This window comes from Thamnophis sirtalis, unplaced genomic scaffold (assembly GCF_051295495.1).
Source record: "Thamnophis sirtalis isolate CommonGarterSnake01/CBP01778 unplaced genomic scaffold, rThaSir2_p1.2 scaffold_12, whole genome shotgun sequence".
Taxonomy (NCBI): Eukaryota; Metazoa; Chordata; class Lepidosauria; order Squamata; family Natricidae; genus Thamnophis; species Thamnophis sirtalis.
Genome location: NW_028261392.1, coordinates 39,981,939 through 40,001,666, shown reverse-complemented (window position 1 = coordinate 40,001,666; position 19,728 = coordinate 39,981,939). Strand labels below are relative to the sequence as shown.

General features: G+C 36.6%; 1 protein-coding gene across 3 annotated transcripts; it reads left to right on the top strand.

The window, feature by feature from the left end:
• Positions 1 to 1,522: 1,522 nt before the first annotated feature.
• On the top strand, positions 1,523 to 19,402 carry LOC106543221 (arylsulfatase D). Of its 3 annotated transcripts, XM_087726268.1 has the most exons (13): positions 1,523 to 1,630; positions 1,750 to 1,895; positions 2,609 to 2,683; positions 3,650 to 3,719; positions 7,154 to 7,303; positions 8,019 to 8,140; positions 8,939 to 9,061; positions 10,631 to 11,054; positions 11,934 to 12,070; positions 13,533 to 13,667; positions 15,265 to 15,427; positions 17,005 to 17,126; positions 18,035 to 19,402. In XM_087726268.1, exons 4-13 carry the CDS (start codon positions 3,697 to 3,699, stop codon positions 18,391 to 18,393), a joined length of 1,758 nt encoding a protein of 585 aa, XP_087582394.1. In that variant the 5' UTR covers positions 1,523 to 1,630; positions 1,750 to 1,895; positions 2,609 to 2,683; positions 3,650 to 3,696; the 3' UTR covers positions 18,394 to 19,402. The 3 variants fall into 3 exon arrangements, with proteins under 3 accessions (XP_087582394.1, XP_087582393.1, XP_087582395.1); XM_087726267.1 differs by lacking the exon at positions 1,523 to 1,630 and having other exon boundaries at positions 1,689 to 1,895; XM_087726269.1 differs by lacking the exons at positions 1,523 to 1,630; positions 2,609 to 2,683 and having other exon boundaries at positions 1,689 to 1,895.
• Positions 19,403 to 19,728: the final 326 nt, after the last annotated feature.

Below are 19,728 nucleotides of genomic sequence, written 5' to 3'. Positions count from 1 at the left end.
CAGTTGTACAGATTTATGGATAGCTGCACACACACCCCATTCAGAATCCCCTTCACCCACTCAGGCTAATTCTTGCTCTTGCTCATACCTCCCTGCCAATTTCATGGGAGGGACATGCCCCTCAGGCAATTAACATGCCCCACTGAAGAGGTAGCAGGAAAAAAAGATTTCCAACCCCCTGCCCCAGATGTGGTTGGTGGTTCTGCTTCATCAATAAAGAGAACCTTTCTTCCCAATCAGCCTCCAGCCTCCATTTTATCTCTAGTGTCTTCCTCCCAGCTTGTAACTGAATTAGATGGGTATTTCTTCCAGCACCATAGTGGTGAGTTCTGGCCAGTACAGCCGTGCTGGAAGTAGTCAGGAGCAGCGACCACCATACCGGTACGGTAGCTCATTTGGTCCACCCGCCTGCCTGTGTGCCATATCTGTTTTTGAAGCAACTGGGCCAATTGCACATGTGTGCACAGCATGCGGCACCTGCGTGACCTCTGGCGAGCAGCTGGGTTTTGCAGGAACGGTAGAGTGTGCATGCATGCATAGCGCACATCAGGCATGTGCACAGTGCACATCCAGCACATGCACAGCGCACATCCAGCACATGCACAGTGCACTTCCGGCATATGCACAGCACACATCTGGCACATGCACAGCGCACATCCCATACGTGCACAGACAGACCACAAGCAGCATACCGGTAGCGACGGTAAGAGCAACCCACCACTGCAGCACTATGATATAATAATGTACCTGAGTTGGTATTAACTAGAGTTAATTAGGTTTTAAAGCAGTGGGTCTCAACCTTCCTAATGCCGCGACCCTTTAATACAGTTCCTCATGTTGTGGTTACCCCCAACCATAAAATTATTTTATGTTTTCCGTATTTTTTCAAAAATATGTGTTTTCCGATAGTCTTAGGCAAGCCCCTGTGAAAGGGTCATTCAACCCCCAAAGGGGTCCCGACCCACAGGTTGAGAACCACTGTTTTAAAGTAATATTGTGCTGAACTGACCCCGATTTCTTTACAAAATTCATGGAAGAGCTGGCATCTACTACATGAAAATCTCTTGTTATTCTTCTCCTTTGAATTATAAAATAAACATTGGATAATTTGTTTTGGAAAAAAATTATATAAAATAGGATTGGGCATTAGTATACAAACACTGTAGTTTCAAGAGTTTGCAAACACTTATGAAGAATCTTGGTTACCATGAAGTATAATTAAATGTAATAAAGGCATGTCACAACTAAGTGTAAGAAGCAGGAAAGAAGGCATCATAAAATTGTATGCCTAATTACAATGATATTCCAAAGATTCTTTTAAAAAATAGTTATGTTTGTAAGAAATCCCACTGGCTGAAATGCTGCAAAGCTTTCTGTTTCTCCTATAACAGTTGTTTTGATTTCTCCTAGATGAAAAGCTTTGAAAATAGCTCATTGTGCTCATTCCTGTTTTGGAAAGACTTCAGTTAAAGGATGTGACGTCCTTTTTTTGGAGACTGGGGACTAGCCATTATGCCGCGTGAGCCCGAACTCTGAAAAACATCTCTGTTCTCTGATCAGTTCCATATGGGCAGCCGAATGTTAACTGATGTAATCAGCAAGAAGTTCAGGGTTGAGAAAGGAAGCAGAGGTACGCTTGTAGAATTCCCTACATCACTTACGTTAGCTGCTCCCCCCCCCTCCCCTGAAGGCTTACAATTACGCATGAGCAGATGGGATTAATGTGAGGAATTCCTTATTGACTTTCAGAGAGTCTGATGAAAGATGCTACACATGTGGATGTAGTTCAGCTTTCTTGAAAAAGCAGGAATAAAGTTTGCTCTCCAACCAAGCTGTCTAGTTGCTATTGTAGCTGCTGCTGCTTTATCTCTTCAGAACTGATGAGATTTCTCCAGGTAATATATTAACTCCTTTGGGGGGGGGGGTTAAATATAGAAGCAATTTGAAAATCCAAATTATTTCTGGCACTGAAAAATAAACTTGTGTGAGAGTTTAAAATAGACTGGTTTGATAACATCTATTACAAGCTTCTCTGCACAAAATGTTTCTTCTAAAATGCTTCTTTGGGCATGAATGATAAGCCTGCATGAACTGCTTTTTTAATGCTGCTGTTTTAATGGCTAATTTAATTCTTTAAAAATGGGGGTTACTGTTTCTTTTTTTATGACTAATGTAACCTTAAGGTGCCTTGATATCTAAAAGTTATCTAAAAAAATCATGCTTAGATTGATGCAAACATTTTTGGAAATGAGATACCATAAAAAGAGCTGTTTATAAGACAAAGATCTAACTTAGTCATCAGTGTACTACATAGTTCATAGGGCTGTGCAAAAAGGTAGATTGGGGTGCTGATGAACTTGATCTCTCAAAATTACACCATCTACTTCTGTGGAGGGTCTGTTTTATTTCATCAAAGGGGATTCTGTTGCATGCATTGCCCATACTGTATGCAGGAGCTACTGTTAACCAGACGGGCTGATTGAGGTAGATCATTCCTGAGTCCAGTGACTCACCTGCAGGCACTTCCCTGTCAGCTTTGAATGGTAGGTCGTTACATTAACAAAATATTGTGTTTGAAAGTACATTTCTCCTGCTCTTACCTTTGCAGTTGATGGCACTGCTGTGGGTCCCTTCTGAGACATTTGCCATATCCCCATTTCTTCTATAGACTCAACTGCCTCTGGTATGTTATGGTCTAGTCTGCGACTCTTCCACCTGTCATCCAAGGACATTCCCACCTACCATTACAACTTCCCCCTATTATTCATGTATTCATAATTTTATATACATTTCAAAATATATAATTTTATAAACAATGTGTCTTCATGTGAGTGTTTGTGAGAGAGAGGGAGAGGGAGAGAGAGAGAGAGAGAGAGAGAGAGAGAGGGAGGGAGGGAGGGAGGGAGAGGAGGAAAGTGTGCAGCATTCATCTGTTGAAATATCTCTGGAACTTCTCTAATGTGTGCCTCTAACTTTTCCTGGAGATTTTAGTGACATCTAACTTAGCCTTCAATAAATTAGAGGGCACTGGATTTTTTTTGTCTTAATCACTTTTTATTACAAGAAAGCACCTTGGTGTGGATTGTGCCTAACAGGCTATGCATTTAGGCAAGTATGACGTGGAATTGCCTGTGTGTGTTTGTGTGCAATCATGTTTTATGCCTACATTGTTGACATCTGACTTCTAAAAGCTTGGTAACATTTATGAATAGAGATTTGGACAGCAAGGGCTTTTACAATTAACAGCACATTTCAGTGCAATGCCTATCAATCTTTTTAAGTCTACTTTTAGCCATTCCAGGCAGCATGAGGAATGATAGGTTTTATTGTCAAACACAGTGGTAAGTCATCAATCTGAAAAAGGGGCAGCACTCTAAAAGTCTGAGTAAGTTGAAAAAACATTGACATATGAGGAAATATGAAGTACTTTGTTTTTTCTGAGCAAAAGCATGGTAAAAGAACGTAATCCCTCTTTTACCATTAAAAGTTATCTGTAAGAAAACAGAAAGAAAAAAACCTTAGCTTTCAAATGAATTTTATTGACTGCAAACATCTGTGAACAAATTTTGAAGATATTCAATATTTATCGCATGTCAATACAATTTGCAATTATCTGGATTTTCTTTAATAGTGTCTTGTTTTTCTCTAGTCTGAGATTCCTCATTTGTCTTCAACTTGATTTTCCTGAAAGAGATCATGGAGTGTTGTGCACATTTCTGGTAAATGAAACAAACATTATTTCTTTATTAATTTACTAATGTCTCAATAAAAATGTGTACAGTAATTTGTGTACAGTAAAAAGTTAGGAAGTGCTTGATTATTCATTTTGTTTTATTTCACTAGAACCTAATTATATATAATTAGTTTTTATTCTCTACTGACTGAGTACTTTAGAGGTAGTCCTCAACATACACAGTTCATTTAGTGACCTTTCAAAGTTACAATGGCACTGAAAAAAAGTGACAGGATTATTTTTCACACTTATGCCCATTGCAGCATCCTGATGGTTACATGGTTCACATCTGGATGCTTGCATTGTCCCGGAGTCATGTGGTCCCCTTTTCTGACCTTCTGACAAACAAAGTCAAAGCAGAACCTAGTGTCACTTAATTGTGTTACTAATTTAAGGACTGCAGCAATAAACGTAACAAATATGACGAGAAGAGTCATAAAATCTTCACGGAGATCTACATGGAGGGAAGTATGCAGTGGAGTACCCCAAGGCTCTGTTTTAGGCCCAGTACTCTTCAACATCTTCATCAATGATTTGGATGAGGGAATAAATGGGGAACTCATCAAATTTGCAGATGACACCAAGATGGCAGGAAGAGCCAACACTGCAGAAGATAGGCTTACGATTCAGAAGGATCTTGACAGACTTGAACATTGGGTACTATCTAATAAAATGAAATTCAATGGTGAAAAAAGTAAGGTTCTACATTTAGATAAGAAAAATGAAGTGCACAGGTACCTTGCTCAATAGTAGTAACTGTGAGAGGGATCTTGGAGTCCTAGTGGACAATCATTTAAATATGAGCCAACAGTGTGCAGCAGCAGCAGCCAAAAAAGCCAACACAGTTCTAGGCTGCATAAACAGAGGGATAGAATCAAGATCACATGAAGTGTTAAGACCACTTTATAATGCCTTGGTAAGTCCTTGGAATACTGCATTCAGTTTTGGTTGCCACAACATAAAAAAGATGTGGAGACTCTAGAAAAGAGTGCAGAGAAGAGCAACAAAGATGATTAGGGGACTGGAGACTAAAACATATGAAGAACGGTTGCAGGAACTGGGTATGTCTAGTTTAATGAAAAAAAGAACTAGGGGAGACATGATAGCAGTGTTCCAATATCTCAGGGGTTGCCACAAAGAAGAGGGAATCAAACTATTCTCCAAGGCACTTGAGGATAGAACAAGAAGCATTGGGTGGAAACTAATCAAGGAGAGAAGCAACTTAGAACTGAGGAAAAATTTCCTGACAGAACAATTAATCAGTGGAACAGCTTGCATCCAGAAGTTGTAAATCTCTAATACTGGAAGTTGTTAAGAATAGATTGCAGAACCATTTGTCTGAATATAGGGTATAGGTATAGGGTTTCCTGGCTAAGCAGGGGGTTGGACTAGAAGACCTCCAAGGTCCTTTCCAACTCTTGTTATTCTATTCTATTCTAAAATGGGGCAAAATTCACTTAACAAAGTTCTCACTTAACAACATACATTTTGGGCTTAATTGTCATAAATTGAGAACTACCTGTATCTGCATCCACTTTTAAAAAAATAATACAATGGGGAGAAAGAATATGAACCTCTTGTAGAAACCAACCAAGCAACAAAACCGATGATGATCTCATAGGGCTTAAGAAGAATGATAACGTAAATAATAACAGTGTTCACAGAGAAGCAAGCCTCTGGAGTGGGACATGCAGACTGAGAGTGAGGCTTAACTAGCAGCAGAGTTTTCTCTATATGGAAAATCCTCCATATAAGGAATTACAGAGAGAGCTCCTGAGCTGCCTAGATTCAGTAACTACTCAAGGCAGCTGCCATTTGTTCAGCTGTTGCAACCACTTCAGAAGGCTGTTAAGAGATTCTTAAAAATGACAATATTAAGGACTTTGTATCCAGGCAAAGCTTCCTGACAGCCCAGACTGTAATTTCAGACCTTTGAATATTTAACTGCAATAGAGAGAAAAGTGGAATTTCTGAAATATTTGATGCATTCATGTCTAATTAGCAGAAATTATTACTGCACAACGTCCTTGATCTAAAAATAAGCTGCTTATAGGTAGTCCTTAACTTACGACCATAATTGAGCCCAAAATTTCTGTTGCTAAGTGAGATGTTTATTAAGTACATTTGTCCCTTTTTACAACCTTTCCTGCCACAGTTGTTAAGTGAATCATTGCAGTTGTTAATTAGTGACCTGGTTGTTTAATGAAACTGGCTTCCCCATTGACTTTAATTGTCAGAAAGTCACAAAAGATGATCACATGAACCCAGGACACTTCAACTCAGAATATTACCGTATGAGTCAATTGCCAAGCATCTGAATTTTTTTCAGTGCTGTTATAACTTTGAACAGACTGCTGTAAGTCAAGCCCTAACTTTGTTTATCCAAAAGATCGATCCTAATCTTAACAATGAATCAAGTGGGAAAGTGGCAGTGGCAGGTGTTGGTATGGCCAATGATTTTTGTTCCAATCAAACTGGTGTTGTTTACTATCAGTGTGGTTTGAGATCAGGGGTTTTTGGTCATGCCATTTAACTGCTAACTGATGACACGAACCTTTGTGTTCAATTGCCTTCCTGTGTCTACTTTAAACCAAGTAGAATAACAAGCAGTGGCTTCTGCCTTTGCCAGTTCTGCTTAGGAAAAAGAATTCTTTATGGAAATATAAAACATCATGAAAATATTGAATACAAGTCATTTGATTGAAAACTTCAAAAACTCTCTGTCTTGGGCAAAAGTGCAGAGAAAAATGGCTGCTTGAAACTGCACTGTTTCATGCTAGTAGTGAATTCAGAAGTTCTTGACATCTGTGTCAGCAATCCACAGCTGAGACTCAGCATGCCTTATTCTTTGAATGCTTAAGTTCAGATGGAGGGGGTTCTGCCTGATGTGGCTTCACTGCTTTCTAATCTGATGCATTCTGATTTCAGTAGGAAAATGTGGGACAACACCTTCTGATTACCTTCGGGCAATGCAAAAAACAAAACAAAACAGGCTCTTTCTGTTCACATTAATGTCCTTGAGACTGAAGAACAGCATATTCCTTTCATACAATCTAGTCCATTGTTGACTTCTGCAATTTTATAGCCATGTATAAAATAAAAGAGCCGAGGTGGCTCAGTGGTTAGAGTGCAGTACTGCAGGCCACTTCAGCTGACTGCTATCTGCAGTTCAGTGGTTCAAATCTCACCGGCTCAGGGTTGACTCAGCCTTCCATACTTCCGAGGTGGGTAAAATGAGGACCCAGACTGTGGGGGCAATATGCTGACTCTGTAAACCGCTTAGAGAGGGCTGAAAGCCCTATGAAGCGGTATATAAGTCTAACTGCTATTGCTATTGCTATCTATAAATGTTAATGTGTAGGAAGAACAGCCTTCCTTGAGATCTTGCTAAAATGTCTTACTGTTCTGTCCTGTTTTTAGGAAATACCCAGTTTTAGTTCTAATTTTCTGCTTGGTGCTGAAGCCAAGTGGATTGGATGCTTCGATCAGCTATAAGCCCAATGTTGTCATCTTATTAGCTGATGATTTCGGCATTGGAGATCTAGGCTGCTATGGAAATACTACAGTGAGGTAAAGTATTTCATATCAGTGCTCTATTTTATTCATTTGTTTATTTCATAGATCCAAGCGCAGGAAATATTTGGAAAGTTTGTAGGAACATAACACATAATTGGAAAAAAGATCATTGAATAATCATGCCCTTTCTTATACACAGCAGATGAGTAGATAATACTGATAATGTATTATCTATAATCTAAGAACAGATATATAAGAAAGTATTTTTAAAGTTATATGCCCAGTAATACTTATTATAAGACTATTATAGGTATTTCCAAGATTTAAAAAATGTGTTTTTCCCCTCTAAATTTTAATAGTTAATTAAATTATTAATTGGAGCTGGCCAGCTTTTATCCCGTGATGATAATAGAAACAGCTATTGAAACAGCTGTGCAGTGTTTCAGATCCTTCAGGGGTTTCTTATATGGTATCTGTCTGCACTGCCTTCATATCCAAAGATCACCAAATATTAGCCACTGCTTCCGAAGGTGTATAATTATAATTGGCTTTTTCTGTTGTATGGAATGTTTCTCTCTGTTTCACCTCCATTACCCAAGTTCTCCCTTTGCTAGAAGAATGGTCCAACAAACACTTTCATACATGTATGTTTCTAGATTTAAGTGAATTTTGACACAGGCAAGAATGCTCTGTTTTACAATGGTTAATTGTTTACTGTTCATCCCCCACCAAAATATTACAATGAAACATGTATTGACATCTTTCTTAGGACTCCTAATATTGATCGGTTAGCAAAAGAAGGGATAAAACTTATTCAGCATGTTGCTGCAGCTTCCCTTTGCACACCAAGCAGAACTGCTTTCTTAACTGGAAGATATGCAATCCGATCAGGTTTGTTATCATATTTAAGTATCAAGTGGAAACTATTAGACATAATAGTGGAAAATGATTTTTATATGGAATATTAATGTTTTGTGGTAAGTAAAGCTTGGGCTAAATAATTGGTTGAGCTCTACCATATATTCCAAAAGCGGAACAGTTTTCCACCTTCCCAATGTTTTAGAATTTAGATTATAATTCCAAAAAATGTAACCCAGCCTATCTGGAAGGGTGTTGAAGTATAAATTTACTGTTTTTCTCCTTTCCCATTAACTGCTTAGTGATTAATTTTTTAAAAAAATGTCACTAGTTGCATAGAAAGTTGGACCGTAAGAAAGGCTGAACGCCAAAGAATTGAGGCCTTTGAACTATGGTGCTGGAGAAGACTCCTGCGAGTCCCTTGGACTGCAAGGCGATCAAACCAGTCAGTCCTAGAGGAGATCAACCCTGACTGCTCTTTAGAAGGCCAGAGCCTGAAGATGAAACTCAAATACTTTGGCCACCAAATGAGAAGGAAGGACTCACTGAGGAAGAGCCTAATTCTGGGAAAGATTGAGGGCAAAAGAAGAAAGGGATGACAGAGAATGAGGTGGCTGGATGGAGTCACTGAAGCAGTAGGCTTAAATGGACTCCAGAGGATGGTAGAGGACAGAAACATCTGGAGAAACGTTGTCCATGGGGTTATGATGGGTTGGACACAACTTTGCAAATAACAGCCACAACAAAGTTACATACTGTAGATGGTTGACAGATTACAGTCCACAGACATGGACTGGTTGTCTTGTTTTTAATGTATGTGTTTAAATTTAGGTATGGAGCAAACCGCTGGTTATCGTGTCCTTCAGTCAGTTGCTAGTTCTGGTGGTCTTCCTCCAAATGAGACCACATTTGCAAAGATATTGCAGAAACAAGGCTACAGCACAGGTTTAATAGGTAAGGATATTATTTGCCTGGAAATATTAGAAAGAAAAAGCAACATATATGGCTTTCATTTTGGATAATTTTAATCAGAACTGTCCTTTCCACTGATATCTTTATCTGAAGTTTCCAAGCATAACAGAAGATTTAATTCAAGCTTGTTTGGTAAGAAGCATTTGCTAATTTTTAATTTGAGAAAATATTGCATTCAATTTAGGATTAACTAAATACCCGGTTGTAAAATTAATTTGCTTCAGTTGGTGAACTGAACTGAAATTATTCCATAAAGGTCAAGAGGAAGTTAGAAATTGGGGTTATTCTAGATCAGTGTTTTTCAACCTTTTTTGTGCAAAGGCACACTTTTTTCATGAAAAAATCACGAGGCACACCACCATTAGAAAATGTTAAAAAAAATTAACTCTGTGCCTATATTGACTATATATAAAGTAATTCTCCCACGGCACACTTTACACTATGTCACGGCACACTAGTGAGCTGCGGCACAGTGGTTGAAAAACACTGTTCTAGATAAAGGACAACATGTTATCTTAATACTGAACAAATGTTTCAGTAACTACAGCCAGCCAATCACACAACCCGAAATCAAGCCAGGACTCAGAAAGGTATTTAAAGGTCAGGGCTTCCCCAGACAAGCACAGTCCAAAGTGCACTGAAGATGTCTCCTCGAATGGGGATGAAACATTTGCAACAAATCGCCAAGCTCAGAACTCAAGCCAACAATATAATAACTACCAACCCGAGCTACCAATATTCAAATCCTATAGATTTTCTCAGTTTGTTAGAAATTGGTGGACTACCTCCATATTTGGTATGGATCATCAATAGAAAAGGATAATGTTAGGAATAATGATTCATATAAATTAAATAACAATTCCATCATATATGTACTATAAATAATAATTCCATCATATATGTACTATGATTGGTAAATACATGTTAGGTTTCCAAGAAAATACGTTCTTGTCTAATGTCTTCCTTCTTTTGAAGATCAAAATGTTTAATCTTAAACAAGACTTATAATATTTTAAAGTTTTGATTAAAACGAATTTATTTTAATTGAAAGATTAAAGATTGTTAGAAGTCTTGTTTAGACAAACCTTATCTGTAATAACATTTGTTTTCTGTGAAAGATGCCTTTTTTCATATTTTTAATCATTCCTATATAATTATTATGGCTGATCCCACAGTCAGCTAGATGTTTGCCATGCCATACCTCTTTTCTAATTTTCATTTGGTCTTTCCTGTAGGCCAGTTTGGTTATTATGTTTTAATTAATAGTTATACATTCTTTTGGGTTAATGATGTAAAGCAGTTAGTACTTTTTAAGAGTACATAATAAGTAATAAAGAATACACACACACACACACACACACACAAAATTGTATATATACAAGAAAATTGTAGCTAATTTTCACTTCTGATTATGCAAAAAATATATGGTTTAAATGAGTTATGAAATATAAAACAATATAAAACTAAGCCGGTCTTTGCTATCAGTTACTGATATTCCTGTCTCCTTTGCTTCTTTTTTGTTTTGTCTTGTTTTTTCATTATGTATTTCAGGAAAATGGCATCAAGGTTTGAATTGTGAAACTCGTAACGACTACTGCCATCATCCATTAAATCATGGATTTGATCATTTTTATGGGGTACCACTTTCACTAATAAATGACTGCCAAATCTCGCAAACCTCTGAGTTGGATCCAGCACTGCAAAAGAAACTCTGGCTTTATACTCAAATAATTACCCTTGCTCTACTGACCTGTGTAGTAGCAAAATTAACTCATCTTGTCTCTCTCAGTTGGAAAGCCATTTTCTGTTTGGCTTTGTTTGACTTATTCTTCTTTATTTTCTGGTACTCAAGATATGGCTTTTTGAGATATTGGGAGTGTATTATAATGAGAAACTATGACATTATACAGCAGCCAATGAAAATAGAAACAGCTGCACCTCTTATGCTGAAAGAAGCCCTTTCCTTTATTAAAAGGTATGCTATTTTTTCTGGAAAAACTTTATTTTTTTAATTTAATAATTCAGAACAAGGAAAAATGTTAATAAAAAGAAGAAGAGCATTACAATTGATTATTTGCTTTATCTACATGTTGGATATCCCATCTAGATGTAGATATTATATAGATATAGATTGCATGGATGAATGATAGGATGATAGATAGATAGATAGATAGATAGATAGATAGATAGATAGATAGATAGATAGATAGATAGATAGATAGATGATAGATGATAGATAGATAGATAGATAGATAGATAGATAGATAGATAGATAGATAGATAGATGATAGATAGATGACAGATAGATTTATGCAAAGATTCAATAATAGCCATTATTGTTCTATACATAATCTACCTCTGTAATCCTTGCATTCATAAGTTACAAGTAACTTATTGCTCTTATTAATGAAATTGTCATTCTTTTAGGGGTAACCTATTGGATGCTGTACAACGATAAGTGAAATTGAAACAAAAAATAGGTTGGTCACCGATAGCTACTTTTAACAGCTTTTTCTCTGTTTTTCTGAAGCATCAAGAAAATTAACATTAGCTCTCAGTTAAATATGGACTAATTAATTGTAAAGATATTTTGAAAATCAACCGAGGGCTGTGTGAATCTAAGCTGAGGACTATAGTATAGATACTATGCCCCTTATAAAGCAAGCTTTCTTGAAATATTACAGAAACAAGGAAGCATGTTGAACTTTTATAAATGAGAACACAGTGTTATTGGTGGTTTGGTTCAAAGCATCAAGTACTAAGAGTACAATTATTTTGCAAAATATTAATTGCCCATCCCCAAATAATAATTTCATGAATAATTATTACAGGCAAAATTTTCTTATTTTTTTAGAAACAAACAAGGTCCATTCCTCATCTTGGTTTCTTTCTTGCATGTTCATACTCCTCTGGTTACTACAGAAAATTTCATTGGCAAGAGCAATCATGGATTATATGGTGATAATGTAGAAGAGATGGACTGGATGGTGGGTAGGTACATCTTAGTTATATTATTGGTTTTATTTCTAGGCTGTCATATACCGGTATATCAAAAATACTTCGAAGTGGTGTGTCTATATGTGTAACTTTGATTAATAAACAAAGCAATTAAATCATTCAAATATTATTATGAAGAATAAAAATTATATAATATTTATGTAAAAACTTACAGTATGTTAAATGTGATCAGCAAGGACACTCTGGGGGAGAGATGAATATTGTTAGTAGGGATGCATTAAGATCTTATACATGCCTACAGGTAGTCCTCGACTTACGATCACCATTGAGTCCAAAATTCCTGTTGCTGAAACATTTGTTAAGTGAATTTTGCCCCATTTTATGACCTTTCTTGCCACAGTTATGAAGTGAATCTCTACAATTGTTAAGTGAATCTGGCTTCCCCATTGACTTTGCTTGTCAGAAAGTTGCAAAAGTGTTGTGACCCCACAACCATCATAAATATGAATTAGTTGCTAAGTGTCTAGACTTTGATCATGTGACCACGGGGATGATGCAGTTGCTGTAAGTGTGGAAAATGTGTGGAAAATGTAAGGGACCTACATAGAATCAATTTACTTTCTCTCAGTTATTGAAATAAAACTAGTGTCACAAAGCAGATAAAAATTAATGAAATTAAATTAATGAGATAAAATGAGCTAATGAGATAAAATAGAATTAAAAGTAAAATAAGGTGACAAAGGTAAATAAAATTAGAATTAAATCAAAATGTTCCTGGCAAGAGTCCTGAAACAATAAAAATATTGCCAGCTGTTACCCATAAGAATGTATAATATTCTAATTCATTATGAGATTAGGTAAAGTAAAAAGAATCAATACAAGTTGAAACATGAGCTAAGAAAAGTATACTAAGTTTCTATCATAGTTCATGGTATGATTGATGGTAAAGATGTACAGGAACTTTTGTTTCAATAGCTCCTAATTTGCAGGAACAAAGGTGTTCATTTTCTGGCATCTTCTTTGAAAACCTCAACTTGCAATTCGTTGCAACATCCCAGGATTAAAACTAAAAACATTAATATAGCAATTTGATTGAAATATCAGACAAAATTATGTCTGTTGACATGAGTATCTAAATAGACATTGCCAGGGATTATGCTAGCCTCAATTTATTGTTCCATGTCAAATATGCCTTCTAAAATTACAAATAAAGGTATGGATAAATAGTATGGAGCAAGTGATTGTTGGAAAGAAACAGAATTCATAGTCTGAACTGTGGGTCTTTTAAAGAATCTAGGAGTAAAAACATGCCCTTAGGCTCTCTTGTCTGCACAATTCTTGGGATTATGTTATGAAAATTTGGTTTTTAATTTAATGAAACAATGTAACAATATTAGCATCATGCATAAACTAATCAAGATCACCAAAAATAGATGTATAGTAGAATTTTGCCTGACTTAAAGTTAGTGATACATAAGTTATGTTCTCTTTGCAGGAAAAATTTTGGATACTCTTGATAAAGAAAATTTGAAAAACAGTACTCTGACATATTTTGCTTCTGACCATGGTGGACACTTAGAGGCTTGGGAAGAAAATAGTCAACGAGGTGGTTGGAATGGTATATACAAAGGTGAGAGTAACCCTCATATGTTTCTTTAAAAAAATTGTTTTGCATTTTCAAAGCCATGGTATGCTATTTGAAATATAGTTTAAATATGAAACATTGAAATTTGGGTTAAGCAAAATCTAGTAGATCAATGAAGCATGCATCTGCAATCATAAGATGCAAAATAGGAGTTTAATTCATACAACTTGCTAGAATGAAAGAAATTAGCAATTTAATAGAAAATATGAACTTATCTATGGAAAAGGCAAGTCTTAACAGAGTTTGTTGCACAATCTACAGGATGAAAATATGACTGTTAAATCTCTTGGTTTTCTTTAATTTTCTCCTTTTACTATCCTTTTTTATTGGGTAGTTAGGATGGAATGTGGACCAAAGCACTTATGCTTGAAGAAAGAGCTGTAATAATAACTTTATGAAGTCCCACATAGATCCATCTGAATTAATACTGTTGCTGTTGATATCCTGGAAAGATTTATTTGCAAGACCTGATGATTATAAGTCCCCTGGGAAAAAACAAAGCATTAATAAGTACTGTTATATGTATATATCAATGTGCTTATGAATGCCATCCTGACCATTTGCTTGACTTACTCATCATTTGTGGGACTATTTCTCCCTAAGAATATCTACCACCCCACTAGATCAGATAAGGTGGGCTTGCTCAGGTCCCACCAGCAATTCAAAAGATCTCCTCCCTTCTAGCCTTTTTGAAGGCCCTTTAAGACCTAGACTTTTACTGGGATGCTGGGATTGTATGAGTGCAATGAGAACAGTATGGCATGGGGGTTGCTTGGGGCATCCCAAAGGGAATAATTATCACTCAGAATATTTGCTTATTTTATTATTTGTATTGTTTTATTTATTGGTTTTATGATTGTTGTGAGCTGCCCAGAGTTGCTTTAAGATAGATATTAAGATATTCATTTAAATAAATAAATAATGTATTTTCATTTTTCTATTTGTTTCTTTTAGTTGACAATCTAAATAATTGTCCATGGATTTTTGCTCTAGGAATCTGATGTCCTAAATGATGTTCTATTGTTTATAAGACTTTTGACCCTACAATCTAACTAAGATAAAAGTGTTAGAAGCACTGAGTTCTGCCTGAAAATTCTCTGTGTTTGCAAAACTTTTCACAAACACACACTTATGAAGAAATCAGCAGCAACTGCAAGACTAAGAAAAGAGGCCTGTAAGAGGGGAGAAAATGAAGGGGAGGAGGAGAACCCTCAAGTTGTTGTCAACTCTTAGCAACCACATTTCTCCCTAAAATCTGTTTGTCGTCTATTCTAATAGCTCCTCTATTTCACTCCTTACTATTGTCTTTATTCATTTATCAAATTTACATAGCCACCCATCTCACAGGAAGAGACTCTGGACAGCATACCGTGTCTATGCTGCTGGTCATTCTGTTCTCTTTCATCTTTTCCAGCATTTAGAGTCTTCTCCAGAGAGCTAGTTCTTTCCATAATGTCAGAGATGGAGGAGAAAAACAGAGAGAGGGGGGGGGAGAGAGAGAGAGAGGGAAGGAAGGAAGGAAGGAAGGAAGGAAGGAGAGAGAGAGAGAGAAAATATGAAATGTTTTGTATGTTATTTTAAGGTGGAAAAGCCATGGGAGGTTGGGAAGGAGGAATCCGTGTTCCAGGATTATTTAGATGGACAGGAGTGCTGCCAGAGGGCAAAGAGATTGCTGTACCAACAAGCTTAATGGACATCTTTCCCACATTGGTTCAATTGGCTGGTGAAACAGTGCCACAAGACAGGTATGGATGCTACAGGACTTAATACCTTAAACCTGGTGATCCCCAAAAGTAGTGAAAAGTACTTAGTGGTACAAGCCTGCTATGATTCTGATTTACTGACTTTCAGAATATTTCAATCTGTTCCTTCCATTCTTCAACTATGCTGATTTTATTTTAAAAGGGAAAAAAAGACGGATGAAGCAATGGGAAAACTTGGGAGGTTTCAAATTAAAGAGTAAATGTATTTTTCATAAATGTTCAGAAATGAAGTAAGATAGTTGCATGATCAAAAGTAATATAAGCAGAATGTATTTGTTCTATATTTAGGAACACAAGTCCAGATGGCTGGGTGAATGGATGGGAAGTTTTTTGATATTGCTGAATTGCTATTCTTCCCATGGAATAGCACTTACAGTGTTCAAAATAACCCCAGTACACTAGTAGAAAGTTTTACCAACATATCGCTACAGGTATGAACCTGTAGCAATATAATGGAAGAAGAATATTTTGGAGGTGTTTGAGAGAAAACTGAGTATTCTTGTTCTCATATAAAGATCTCATTAAAAATATGGTTGACTCCTCATGATTTCATGAACATGAATATGGAGTCTTATTGGCGGCAATCCAGACATCCAGAAGTGTCTTTTTCAGGAATTTTTTTTAAAAAAACAAACATTTTATCTCACAGTTCTGACAGTTTATGAATATTCCCATCTAAGGAAGAAAAGAATCCAAAAATAGCCTTTTAGTTGATATGTTTAAAGCAAACAATAAAAACAGATTAATAAATTCATTAGGGTGAGGAAGAACTGTTCTGCCTTGTTTAATACAACATAGGACTGTGATGGCGAACCTATGACACATTTGCTACAGGTAGCACACAGAGCCATATCTGCCTCTACAGCAGCTTTCGGCAGCCTTCGGCAGCCCTCAGCTCCGGCAAACATGCGCACACCAGCCAGCTGATTTTCAACCTTCTGGAGAGCCGGGGGAGGCTGTTTTCACCCTCCCCAGGCTTCAGGAAAGCCTCCGGAGCCTGGGGAGGATAAAAATCCCTCCTCCCATGTGGGGATTGCTCGCAGGTGGCTAGGCACTTGCACGAGATAGCACGGACACACACAGTTTTGGTATACCTTTAGAAAAAGGTTACACATCACTGACATAGGAGAACTTAGGAAATGATGTTCTTTTGCTATAAAGTCTCTTCCACTCCTCTTGTAAGAACTAATGAATTAAGATAGCATACAAAGTCTGTTCCCTAGTGCTCGATGAGGTTAGTATTTTGTACTCAGAACATCATCCCAACCAGAAATTCCAGGTCACTTTAATGAATACTGCAGGTCTATCATAATAATTTTTAGAAACTGTAGAAGTAAATAAAGAATCTTTTCTGCCTGTAGAATTCTGCATATATTACAAAAATTCACATGTACAAGAATTTGGAATTTCAAGTGATTTGGACTGTATTTATATATAGCAGATGTAGCAGCTATATTAATGCAGTGCATTAATAAATGTTCAGTTGTTGGACAATTAATGCAAGGCTCTGAATTACTCCAAATACATCTGCTGAAACTCTGTGCTTGTTGTCCTTTTAGGGTAATTGATGGCCGGAATTTGATGCCTTTGTTGCAAGGATTGGTTCATCATTCAGAGCACGAATTTATGTTTCATTACTGTGGAATATACTTACATGCAGTGCGATGGTACGAGAAGGAGAGTAAGTATCCAGGGTTCCTTCAAACAAAACCTAATTTTCCTGGAAAAGCACTGTTTCCTTAAAAGCTTATTGGGTTTCATCGTGCAGGATTATGTGTTGAAATGACTCAAAACTGATATGATTTGCATTTTAATTTGACTTTTCTCAATTGGAACAAAATGTATCCTTCCAATTTTACCCCTTTCCAAATGTAGGGATGCCCTTAAACTACACCACTACTGGCACCAAAAGTTATACCAAGCATAATTAATTTCAAAAGGCTAATTTTAGCTCTAAGTCTTAAAACATGGGCAGGATTAATTTTGATGTCATAATTGATTTAAAATTGCTGTGGGCCTAATTCAGAAAATTGTATTATTCTGTAAGAATTAACATGACATTGACATAGCCTTTGATTGTAGTGCAGTTATATCATAAAGAAATATAAAAAATCACAAAGAAAAAATCTGTAAGTAATATGGGTAGGGAACAATAGAGAGGTGAAGCTAAATTATAAGCAAATGCACTGCCTCTTTAATGTATTAAAAAAAATAAAGGAATGGAACTGTTAGATATTGAGACCGGAGCAATAGGATCCACCAAAGTCCTCCATTTCGGAGGGAAAATACTCAAGCTGATTGGCTGAGCCATCTCTCAGAGAGGCCAGCGCTGGATCTGTACATAGTTTGCTGAATAAAGAGCTGTTGTTGTCACTGAGCCTGAATCCTATCTCATCCATTCACCCTATCTAACAGGAACAGTAGCATATTTCTTTCTTAAAAGAGAATGCAGCTGATAGGCAACATAACAAGGTTGCTTGTCTCAACTGCCAATGTAGAATTAAAACAGTTCTATTGCAGGAAACTAGACTCTTTAAAACTTGTTCATAGTTTGCTTCCATTTTAATAAATCAGATTGTTTCCCATCAGGCGGAAATGTGTGGAAAGCCCATTATGTGAGCCCTGTTTTCCAACCTGAAAGATCTGGAGCCTGTTATGTCAGTAAGTACTGTCCATGTTCTGGAGAAGGGGTCACCCATCATGATCCCCCTCTACTGTTTCATCTCTCAAAAGACCCTTCAGAAGCCAAGCCTCTGTCAGCAGATAGTGAACCACAATTTCACACAATTCTTGAGAGAATGAACAAAGCTGTAGAAGAGCATCGCAAAACTCTCACTCCTGTCCCACCACAGCTGTCTCTCTACAACGTCATTTGGAAACCATGGCTCCAGCCATGCTGTGGGTCATTTCCATTTTGTTACTGTGACAAAGAAAAGAACAATATGTAATATGGTCATCATTTCTGAAGTTGTTTGTCTTTCGTGCTTTATAGAAAAAGAAGCCCTCTAAATAATGTAGCACTCACTGGATGAAATAAAGAGGAGAGTTTAAAATGTGTTGTGTTGCGAAGAAAAACTCCATCTCAGGTTAGATGTGGGTTTCAGTGTGAGTGTTTGCATTTCCAGGATTAATGACATAAATAAGAAAAGCAGATTGCCAAAGGTCGAATGGAGATGAAGAGCCTTTCTAAAGGGGGAAAATGGATAGAGAGCTCTTGATGGAACTTGGCCAGTTCACTTTACTTTTTCAAGGGTATAGATAGGATTTAGCCACCCACTCAAGTTACTATTTTAGTACCATTTCTACCAATCTTTCTCTGCCTAGACAGACACCGTGTTCAGTTGGCTATAATCATCCACCAGATGAGCAAGTACATCACTTCCTGTTCTTCCAGTTAGGTCCTGATCTTCCTATCAGGATGCTTGCTTCTCCTTACTCTACTCTACTGCCTGCCAAAGGTTGCTTCTCCTTATCACCTTCCTGCTTGCAGTACTATTTCAGCTTTTGCCAGCCTGCCTGATCCTTGTTTATATACTCAGATTAATTTGGTCTGGGGACAAATAAGGCACCAAATAAATAAATCCATGGATTACCTCCTAATATCTCTAAGGCAGGATACCTCATATACGTAGAACAAATGTATGATAAACACTGTTTTATTTTATTTAGATAAAAAGCCTATAGCTATCCTTTTCAGCTCAAATCACACATGTTGCTTTTCATAGTGTGTGCATTTTCACAGTCTTTTTTAAACATCAAATGAAAAATACCATAAGGCTGGATTTTGGAACATATTTTTCTTGTTTTTGTTTAAATTTCACTGAAATTCTACATATAAAATAAACATAAAAATGCAATACATAAACATGTATAGAAACAAATGTGTAAATTCCAAACTCAATACCTAACTTAAAAATATATAGTGTACTTCCACATTTCTCTTTCCTCACAGCTCATTAATCATTATTTATTAATTTTATACCATTCTAAACACTATTTAAATTTTCCATTATCTCCCCTTATTTAACCCTATAAAACCCTGTATCATTCCATTATTTTATCTACTTTATTTTATCTACTTTAATCCATAAACAAACTTTGAGAAAAACCTCTGAAAATTTCTTTCTCATTAGTCATCTTTGTTTTTCCATATCTGCCAAGACTTGGATAGCTAACCTTCAACATTTGCAGTTTCTTTTTCCCTTTATGTACATATAATAATCTTGCCACAGGGTTTATGTACAACAATAAAAGTGTTTGTCCAAAAATGCTTAAAAGTAAAG